At 37.7% G+C, this 11,350-nt stretch overlaps 1 protein-coding gene across 1 annotated transcript in view; it reads right to left on the bottom strand.

The window, feature by feature from the left end:
• RNF217 (ring finger protein 217) overlaps nucleotides 1–11,350 on the bottom strand; it is a gene marked incomplete at its 5' end in the record, with an annotated part of 109,562 nt that overhangs the window by 21,285 nt on the left and 76,927 nt on the right. Inside the window, one exon of the mRNA XM_005859103.2 lies at nucleotides 6,100–6,264. Coding sequence (XP_005859165.1) covers nucleotides 6,100–6,264 — 165 coding nt within the window. The remainder of the gene's footprint in view (nucleotides 1–6,099; nucleotides 6,265–11,350) is intronic.

The raw sequence follows: 11,350 nt of genomic DNA, 5'->3' as shown, positions 1-11,350 counted from the left end.
GGGGACAATTTGCATATTAGCCTTTTATTATATAGGATTACATAGGATGTGGCAAAAGAGGCTTTGCAGGTGTAGTTAAGTTGAGGATCTTCAGATGGGGAGAGTATCCTGGATTATCCAGGTGGGACCAATATAATCACAAGAGTTCTTATAAGACGGTGGTTCTCAACCTTGGCTGCACATTAGAATCACCTGGGAGTCTTTTTAAAATCCTGATTTCTGGGCCTCATCCTCCGGAAATTCTGTTTCTTTGTTATGGGGTGGGGCCACAACATTAGTAACAAAGAAACAGAATTTCCGGAGGATGAGGCCCAGAAATCAGGATTTTAAAAAGATTCCCAGGTGATTCTAATGTGCAGCCAAGGTTGAGAACCACTGTTCTAAAATCTAAAATTTTTTGGCCTTTAGGAATATCTAGCTGGGGTTTTGCTACACATTTATAATTAATTAAAATAAATATTTATTTAAAAATTTGCTTTAAAGAAACAGACTTTAAAACATACATGTTGAACAATAAAATTATATGTGGTTACCACTTTCTGAAAACAAAACCAATAAAATAGATTACTTCAGTTTAAAGAATCGTAATGAGTGTATACTTCAGAATAGTTTAAGTATTTCAAGCTTTCAAACAAAACATAAATTAAAAAAAAACACACCATTGCCCTAACCGGTTTGGCTCAGTGGATAGAGCGACAGCCTGCGGACTGAAGGGTCCCAGGTTCGATTCCAGTCAAGGGCATGTACCTTGGTTGCGGGCACATCCCCAGTAGGGGGTGTGCAGGAGGCAGCTGATCGATGTTTCTCTGTCATTGATGTTTCTAACTCTCTATTCCTCTCTCTTCCTCTCTGTAAAATATCAATAAAATATATTTTTAAAAAAACCATTTGCACATAAAAATGGTTAAGATGCTAAATTTTATGTTTGTTTTTTTACCACAATACAAAAAACATGTGAGTCCTGATACTGTTTCCAAAGTCACATGCTTAAAAGAAAACAAACCATTTGTATTCAAAACAGGTAATAAGAGATGACTTAAGCTGACATAAATGTTGTGGAACTTGAATCTCACCAGACAGTAGATTCTCTGCTGCAAGGTGGTCACTTAAACTGATTACACCTTCCTTAGCTCCTCTCCTTTCAGCTATTTCAAAGGTAATTCCCTTCGAAGCCCCTGCCTTTTAGCCACTGCCTCACCAGGGAACCAGCACGCATGCTTTCCCTTAACTGTGCATATTTGTTAAAACTGCGGGAAGTTTTCAGTGCATTCAGTAAAGCCATTACAGTCGGCTGCCTTTTCTTTCTATACATCAGAGTCCTTTTAATGTTCGATGAGGGATTACAGTAACAAAGGTATGTTTCTATGTATTACCTCAACTCATTCAGGATTTCCCACTGCATAATGCTGCAGTGTTGCTCATTCCGCATACAGTCTTACAGCCAGGCTAACAGGTAATTGTTTTCATAGCTTTCCAGAGAGATATAAGGTATACTTATGTACAAAAAGTTAAGTAGAATGACTTAACAGCACACCTAAATTCCTACTGGCCTTCATTTAGCCTGAAACTGAGCAGTAGCTTTCAATAAACAGAAAAGACAACAGAGGGGGAAAAGGCTTATTGTTCCGTTGTCCATCAATGGATGAAGAATAAAATGTACTGAGCAGCTGGATCGGAAGAAGCCCTAAAATCGAAAGGATAACTGCAGATGAAATTGCCATCTATAGGGAAAACAAAGAAAGTTTTAGCACAAACATCTTCACACCTCATTTTTAAGAGAGCCAGGTCATCTAAACTATTTCTAAAATTTCTTCCAATTAACTAAGAATGTGACATGTTATTCCAGGCAATATTTTTATTTACTATATGTATAAACTAGTATGTGCATTTGGCATAGTGATTCATGCTCATTAACCAGCCTCAGATACTTTTCACATTACTTATATATTAACCTATCAAAATGTATAATTTTCTAATTAATTATCTCTATTCACTGTTTTAGAAAATGTCCTAAATTGAGATGTGAGATTTAGATAAGAGGAAAATTGAGGTTGTCAGCTGCATGTAATCTAGTTCTGTGACTATATTTGTACCACAATACATAAATGTTTGTATAAATATTCCTCTTACCTTTGTATAAAAATACCTCGTTGGGAAAGGAATGTTTGAGGATTGCCCTTTAATTTTTTAAATAAAAAGAAAGCTAACCATTTTGAGAAATATTAAACCAACTTTGCTTTAGTAAGCCCATATTCTGAGCAACATTTAACTTTTACCTGAGGAAGGAAAAAAAAAATGTTAACAGCCAAATCCTTACAGGTTGTGTAGACAAGTAGAGATGTTTTAACAGCTCCAGAGCTGGAATGTTGTAGCTTTCTGTTCCACTGTTACATTTTATTTATTTCTAATCATGAACTATTTCAAACATTTTAAAAATCAGAGATAAGAATGTCTTAGACATACAGGGATTCACTACCTACATTTAATAATGGTAATATGTTGCAATATTTACTTGAGAAATACATTTTTGAAGAGACAATGCTTCCTTTATATACTGCCTTCTTTATATAATTGTTTCTTAACTTCCTGTTTACTTTAAACTGGCTTACGTCAAATTATCAGTTAAAGGGCCAGAAGATATGGCTACTCTTTTGGAAGTACATTTGTTAAGAAAAATATGCTCAAGAGGGCAGAAATCTGGCATTGGGAAAAATGGAGTTTTAACAATTTAAAACTTCATAAAGGAAAAACATATGGATAAGAGTCCAAATCTGGTTAAGACAAGTAACACTAATTAACTAATATTAAACCATTTGAGGAACAACCAGAAGATTGGATTATTAACCATTTTTACAAAGTTCTCCCCCACATTCTCAAAGGCTTCATAACTGTAATCTTTAATAAAGTTTAGTAGTATATTATATAGTAATACTGAGATTTTTAATTCTTCTAAAACAGTGGTTCTCAACCTTGGCTGCACATTAGAATCACCTGGGAATCTTTTTAAAATCCTGATTTCTGGGCCTCATCCTCCGGAAATTCTGTTTCTTTGTTACTAATGTTGTGGCCCCACCCCATAACAAAGAAACAGAATTTCCAGAGGATGAGGCCCAGAAATCAGGATTTAAAAAAGATTCCCAGGTGATTCTAATGTGCAGCCAAGGTTGAGAACCACTGTTTTAGAAGAATTAAAAATCTCAGTATTACTATATAATATACTACTAAACTTTATTAAAGATTACAGTTATGAAGCCTTTGAGAATGTGGGGGAGAACTTTGTAAAAATGGTTAATAATCCAATCTTCTGGTTGTTCCTCAAATGGTTTAATATTAGTTAATTAGTGTTACTTGTCTTAACCAGATTTGGACTCTTATCCATATGTTTTTCCTTTATGAAGTTTTAAATTGTTAAAACTCCATTTTTCCCAATGCCAGATTTCTGCCCTCTTGAGCATATTTTTCTTAACAAATGTACTTCCAAAAGAGTAGCCATATCTTCTGGCCCTTTAACTGATAATTTGACGTAAGCCAGTTTAAAGTAAACAGGAAGTTAAGAAACAATTATATAAAGAAGGCAGTATATAAAGGAAGCATTGTCTCTTCAAAAATGTATTTCTCAAGTAAAATATTGCAACATATTACCATTATTAAATGTAGGTAGTGAATCCCTGTATGTCTATGACATTCTTATCTCTGATTTTTAAAATGTTTGAAATAGTTCATGATTAGAAATAAATAAAATGTAACAGTGGAACAGAAAGCTACAACATTCCAGCTCTGGAGCTGTTAAAACATCTCTACTTGTCTACACAACCTGTAAGGATTTGGCTGTTAACATTTTTTTTTTCCTTCCTCAGGTAAAAGTTAAATGTTGCTCAGAATATGGGCTTACTAAAGCAAAGTTGGTTTAATATTTCTCAAAATGGTTAGCTTTCTTTTTATTTAAAAAATTAAAGGGCAATCCTCAAACATTCCTTTCCCAACGAGGTATTTTTATACAAAGGTAAGAGGAATATTTATACAAACATTTATGTATTGTGGTACAAATATAGTCACAGAACTAGATTACATGCAGCTGACAACCTCAATTTTCCTCTTATCTAAATCTCACATCTCAATTTAGGACATTTTCTAAAACAGTGAATAGAGATAATTAATTAGAAAATTATACATTTTGATAGGTTAATATATAAGTAATGTGATTTATGAATTAATGAGTAATTAAGTCATTTATTTTATTCCAGTGTCAACATACATATTCCCTATTTCTAGGTGACAGGATAGTCACTTTTTAAAATTATTTTTTTAATTCTTTATTGTTAAAAGTTATACATAGTGACATGTTATTCCAGGCAATATTTTTATTTACTATATGTATAAACTAGTATGTGCATTTGGCATAGTGATTCATGCTCATTAACCAGCCTCAGATACTTTTATTGTTTCACAATGATTAATTTAAAAATTTGTCTGAAACTTCAAATTTTATTTATCTGTTGCTAAGTTTCCAGGAAAGAAATTGCAGAATTGTTCTTAAAAGGAAATAAAGCCCAATTTAGACATGATTTTATAAAATAAATTTGGCAAAAAGTGGAAACCCCATATGGTAGACTACACATATACATATACACACATATAATTTTCTAATGTGAACTTTAAAAAACAACTTCAAATTTCAACAATTCCTATTCTGCCAGCATCAAATCCAAAGTTTCCTGGCTGAACTGACTTGCTGCTTTCTCTTTGGACACTCTTTCAACATCAAGGTCAAAGCTCAGATACCTGCTCATGTCTGTTTACTTGCATGATTATCAAGAGAAAGAGGAAAAATTGAATTCATACAATTCCTAAGTCCTGATTTTAGCGCTTAGATTTACAAGAGGCAAATGATCAGTTTACTGTAACCCTCAAGTGACGAGCAGTGGCAGAGGGAAAGACAAGCAAAGGGTCGCAGGATTCAGAGCCTGCATAGTGGAGAAGTTATTATAATACATGTAGCAAACTGAAAACAATACGTGGATACCATTTTCATACTAGCTTTACCCTGTACACACATCTCCATTTGTAAGTGGAAAAGAAGAATTTGGAAGTTTAAAGACAATTATTTTTTACTTGAGAAATACATTTTTGAAGAGACAATGCTTCCTTTATATACTGCCTTCTTTATATAATTGTTTCTTAACTTCCTGTTTACTTTAAACTGGCTTACGTCAAATTATCAGTTAAAGGGCCAGAAGATATGGCTACTCTTTTGGAAGTACATTTGTTAAGAAAAATATGCTCAAGAGGGCAGAAATCTGGCATTGGGAAAAATGGAGTTTTAACAATTTAAAACTTCATAAAGGAAAAACATATGGATAAGAGTCCAAATCTGGTTAAGACAAGTAACACTAATTAACTAATATTAAACCATTTGAGGAACAACCAGAAGATTGGATTATTAACCATTTTTACAAAGTTCTCCCCCACATTCTCAAAGGCTTCATAACTGTAATCTTTAATAAAGTTTAGTAGTATATTATATAGTAATACTGAGATTTTTAATTAGGCCTGGTGCACAAAATTCATGCACAGGGGTGGGAGGTGGTTCCTCAGCCCAGCCTGCAACCTCTCCATTCTGGGACCCCCTCGGTGGACAATTTTTTTGCAATCTGGGACCGCAGGCTCCTAACCGCTTGCCTGCCTGCCTGCCTGCCTGCCTGATCACCCCTAACCCTCTCTGCCTGTGGGCCTGATCGCCCCTAACTGCTCTCCCCTGCCGGCTTGATTGCCCCTAACCGCCTCTGCCTTGGTCCCCGCCACCGTGGTTTTGTCTGGAAGGATGTCTGGTCTAATTAGCATATTACCCTTTTATTAGTATAGATAACCACTCTAAATTTTGAAATGTAATGCAAAAAGCGTATACACTGTTCATATACAAAATTTGCAATTTCGTTATGTGATATAATTACTCTTCTAAAATGAAACAGCACATATACTTCTTCTCCTCACCTGCAATAATAAAGTCATACCTACAATTCACTCCAATGTTGTAATAATATTACTCAATGACATGCAGGTGCACATGTGTCGGTTCTTTCCACCTAAAGGTGAGCTCACCTTGCACTTTGGACACTTCTGGGCGTTCCGCTGGCCGTGCTCAATCTCGCTGGCCCAGTGACGCAATAGTTTGTCTCCTTTTTTGTACTCCTTGCAATTAACACCTTCATGCCAAGGAGAGTGGCACTTAAAACACCAGACGAATTGGCAAGTGGGGCACTGGATCTGTGTAAAGAAACGTAGGGTTAAGCACGAGTAGAGAAATGCTGAAAGAGTCCAAAGGATAAGAATGGTGATGCTTGGAGAAATTAGCTAAATGGTTTATCATTTATCCAGATTTAAAGTATCCCCCCCTCTCCAAGACATAAACTACAACGCAATATGACTGTTCTGTTATTAAAGGAGGAAAGCAGTGCTTTGGCATGGATGATTCGGCTGTTTGTAGGCTACACTAGAATTAAACACTTGGGACATTCTGGAAATCAATTTGGTCTTAAGAAAATCTCCCAGATTGAAACAGAACACAACCTGATCCACATCCACACACTCAGGAGGTGGCCTTTAAATTCACTTTCTCTTGAACCAAGTTTCCAAGCATTTCCATTGCTCTTTTTATCAATGGCTTCATTCACTTTTATAAAAATCAAAACGCCCAGATGTTTCATCAATGAAAAAACACTGGCAAACATACTGCATTTGCTATACCAGCACTTGCTATGAAGCACCACTTGAAATAATGGATAGCTCCTTTTTTTGCTATCAATCTAAGGGAGGCTAATTATAAAAGTAATACAAAGGATCCTATTAGAAATATATCAGTCTTGGTGGTTCTGTGGCCTGTTAGCTAGGAAATGAACAGAAAGATGTCATTGTATTTTTCACTGTGTGGCGGTGTATGTGAGAGTGTGTGTGTTTGTTCATTGAAAACATTTGACCTCCATGTGGCATGGAAGACTTTACCTAACTTCCTTTATTTTGAATGACAATGGAATACCTAATTCTTACATAATGTTTCTGGTCCTCATTCTCAGAAGACATGGGCATGCCCTAGCCGGTGTTGCTCAGTGGATAGTGTCCGCCTTCAGAATGAAGGGTCCTGGGTTTAATTCTAAGCAAGGGCACATAACTAGGTTGCAGTCTCAATCCCTGGTCCTGGTCAAGGAGCATGTGGGAGGCAACCAATAGATGTGTCTCTCTCATATCAATGTTTCTCTCTCTCTGTCTCTCCCCCTTCCTTCTACTTTCTAAAAATCAATAGAAAAATATACTCGGGTGAGGATTAACACACAAGAAAGAAAGAAATATCTGTTCAATAAACAAACTTAATTTAAAAAACAAAACCAGAAAAATAACAACAACATGGGTAGTTGTTGACTTTCCGACACAACTTAATTTAAAAAACAAAACCAGAAAAATAACAACATGGGTAGTTGTTGACTTTCCGACATGTTAGATTACAGTGAATTAACAAAATACCTGACTCTGAACAATACTGATTACTGACGATTTCTCTGAATTTCTGCATACTAATTACTTCACATGAGTGAATTTACTGACTACGTTTTGAAAATCAGAATTTCTTTTGGTAAACAATACAAAGTCACTACTTACTTTTTGGAAAACTACTTTTTTTTTTGACAACAGTGATTCCAATATATAGATTAATTGAGTGGCAATTATAATCATAACTCAAAGCACTGCTGTTTTCACTTATGTCAAGAATAGACAATGCTATTCCCATGCAAATATGAAGTAACAAAAATACTTTTGCTTTTAATTTATATCAAAACAAAATAATATTTTGTCTACATTTTTTAATCTTTGTGTTTATTTGTTGAAATTGTGTCACACGGTAATGTTTATACTGCTGCATCACATGCATTACTTACTTTCATCAACAAAATAATTCTGCAAAGGAGGTATGAACACCACAAGTTTACAGAGGAAGCTAAGGCTCACAGAGATGAAATAACTTGCCCCGAGTAACATCACAAGTATGTGTTAAAAAGAAATTGAAACAAGAAGTCTGCCTGGCTCCAAGGCCAGCATTCTTCTCACTGCGCCAAAAGCCTTTCTCATACTAAACAGCATCCTTTCTTCGAGGATTGAAAACCAAATTACAGAAGGCAAAGAAGGTCATGTAACTGAACTATTCAGTAAGTCAGAATTTTACATGATTACCAACATAAGGTGAACTTTAAAAATCTTTTTCAAGATTTTACTCACATAAATTAAGATAATCCTTGATTTTTTTTTTAAAAAGGACTTTATTAGTCAGTCACTTAAAATAACCATTTTTGCCTTTTACTGATCATTAAAGTGAAGGTATGTCATATTTAAAGTAAGAAGACAAAGTTAAAGCATGTGAGTGACAGATAATAAAAGAATATAAAGTGATCATTCCCCTATGTCACTGAACTGTGAAGAAAAGACCTAAATATTGCATGGGGCCTAAATGAATGTAATTTTCAAAAGTAATGAATGAAGTGAGGAAGCTGTCAGAAGATGCTGCTTTTCCTCACGTAGCTGCCATTCTGTCAGAAGGGTCTAAATACTTAATTCAGTTCCTTTCTCATAGACATTATTCATAATTCTCAATAACTGGGCTCTAGCACCGTCACATAAAATAACTCTCTGGGTTTTAATCAGTCAGTCTTAGATTATATTTATGAAATGAACAGAAGGATGAATGTAATGATGCTTTGAAACTGGGATTAATTCTATGAATGTTAGGTTCAAGGATTTTGGGGGCCAAGTGCTGAGCAATCACTTCTATGGCTCTCTAATGAAGACCATGAGAAACGTGCGATTCTCCTGAGGCACCAGAATAATAAGGCATCTGCCAGTTGGTGTCACTACGAGGGACTCCTATCCATTTCTCATCCTGAACAACCAAGTCCTCCTGCAGATCCCACTGCCAAGCCTCACTATCAACACAGACTTGGCAGCAAACTGTGAAAGGAGTTTTGCATCAAGCTCTCAAGTAAAGATGAATCCCGTCTCTCACTGAAAACATTAAAATAACTATTGCTTTGCTTTGGATTAAACAATAAAAGGACGAACAGCCAACCCCAACAGCCTTGTTCTTCAGACTGCACCTGAATGCTCTGATTACTGACTTTTTGGTCTGAAGATGCCTTATTCATTCTGACCTTTCCCCTATTCAAAACCAGCCTTACCTAACACACACAGAGACATCAACGCTGCATCTTCCTCCATTCATTTATTGATGCCTATTCCTCCACATGCAGTGCCATCTCACAAGCACAGACCTCCCACAGAGCCTGTCCTCTGAGTAACTACAGTCACATGGGGGTCACCGTGCTCTAACCTCGCTACTCTGTGTGGTGAGAGGAGCAGCACCCGGGAGCTGGTTGGAAACAAAGAATTCATGTCACACTGAGACCTACTGAATCAGAGCTGCAATTTCACAAGGTCCCCAGATGATTCAAAGACACGCTGACATTTCAGAAGCACTGCTCCGTACCATGTGACCCCATCTCCCCGGACACAATGGATTTACAGAAGGAATGTGACCCTAAGCCAAAAACATGTATCCAGGGGCTGGCAAGCAGCCTTCGAGGTGGCTGGTATGCACTTTGTGCAGCAGGCAGCTTACTGATGAATAGAGACTAGCCAAGCCAGACTCTATTTTTTAAAATTTATTTTTATCATTGCAAGTATTACAGATGTCCCATCCCCTTCCCCCCTGCCGCCTTCACCACACTATTGTCTGTGTCCATATGTTATGCATGTAAATTCTTTGGTTAATCTCTTCCTCCAGCCCTTCCCCTCTGAGATTTGTCAGTCTGTTCCATGCTTCTATGTCTCTGGATCTATTTTGTTCCTCAGTTTGAGGAGTGAAATGGCGATACACATACCCTTTGCCTTTGCTGTGGAGGCAAAGATGGAAGCGAGCTTAGTGACCATAGTGCCGATCATGGGACGAGGGGACAAGAAAGGGCAGTGTCTGATTCTCCGCGGGGCCTGTCTGCGTGGCGGCGGAGACTGCTCCCCTGCCCTTCCTACTTCCTGCGGAGCCTTGCAGTGCCCCTCAGTAAGTGAGAGAGCACATCTCTGTGCTGTGTAAGCGGAGAAAGTCCCATTAACACAATCTGTCTACTGAAATCTTATCCAGATCAGATGCTACTTGTTTCAAGACGTTTTCTCTGCTCCCACCGCCCAACAGATTCAGTGTCTGTCTTACAGCACATGTACTAGTACACGTCTCATCTCCCTAGCGGCCTGCAAGCTCACAAGGGTGAAGGCTGCATCTCATTCATCCTGTCTGTCCCAAGTTAAACAGCACAGAGCTCCTGGCACATGGAAGGTACTCAGCAAATCATGTATAAAGTGAATGACTTTGCCCACAGCAAGTACTATATATTGGCTAACATTCAATGAATCCAAAGAAAAACCAACAGATCTGATTTATGACCAGTGACTGAGATGTTATCACTACCTCTTAGGTCAGCAGATGAGGTTTACTAAATATTTTACCCACATGACATTTTGCTGAGCATCATGATTAATGTGCAAACCCTTCTACCAGAGGCAGGGCAGCAAGTGTTTCAAGAAGAAAATTATCAGAGTTAGGAATCTTAATTAACATGTCCCAGAATCCATGAAAGGTGAAATAACTTCATACTACATTTTTAACTCTTGAAGTCCCTTAGTTTTTCCAGAAATCTGAGGTCACAATAACACTCAGAAGACAAGTTAAACCAATGAACTTTTCCTAAGCAAATGGTATTTTCTCTTGACAGTTCATCATGCCGAATAAATAACCCACAAAGTTAAAACAGAGTTCAAAACCGAAGAGCTCCCCAGATTAAGTTTTTCTTTGCCTAAATTCTATATATTCCTACATACATAATTGTCTATCTATATAGTAGAGGAATATGCAAAATAGCCCAGATGCCATAATGTCACGACCGGACAGCAGGGACCTGAAGCTACATGGCACCTAGCCGGGGCGAGGGACCTCAGACCAAGCCCCCAACCCCGAGGGGCTTGACAGGGGACCTCAGGCCGTGCCCCCCGCCTGGCGGGGCTTGACGGGGACCTGAGGCTGCACCCCCACCCCCACCCAGAGGGGCTCGACGGGGGTGGGGCCGGCTGGGTCTGGGTCTCACCAAATGGGGGTGGGGCCAGCCGGTCTGGGTCTACTGCGTTTTCGAAGTGCGAGCGAGTGGTGGGCGGGGACTTGACTCCAGGTCCCGCGGCATGCCCCAGACTCCGACAGGGGGGAGATTTTCATATACATTTTACTAATTTTCTTTCATCTCTGACACTTCTATTATAGAGAAAG

The sequence above is a fragment of the Myotis brandtii genome, unplaced genomic scaffold (genome assembly GCF_000412655.1).
Source record: "Myotis brandtii unplaced genomic scaffold, ASM41265v1 scaffold123, whole genome shotgun sequence".
NCBI classification, from domain to species: Eukaryota; Metazoa; Chordata; class Mammalia; order Chiroptera; family Vespertilionidae; genus Myotis; species Myotis brandtii.
The sequence above is the reverse complement of the archived record's forward strand: the minus strand, read 5'-3'. Positions and strand labels throughout refer to the sequence as shown.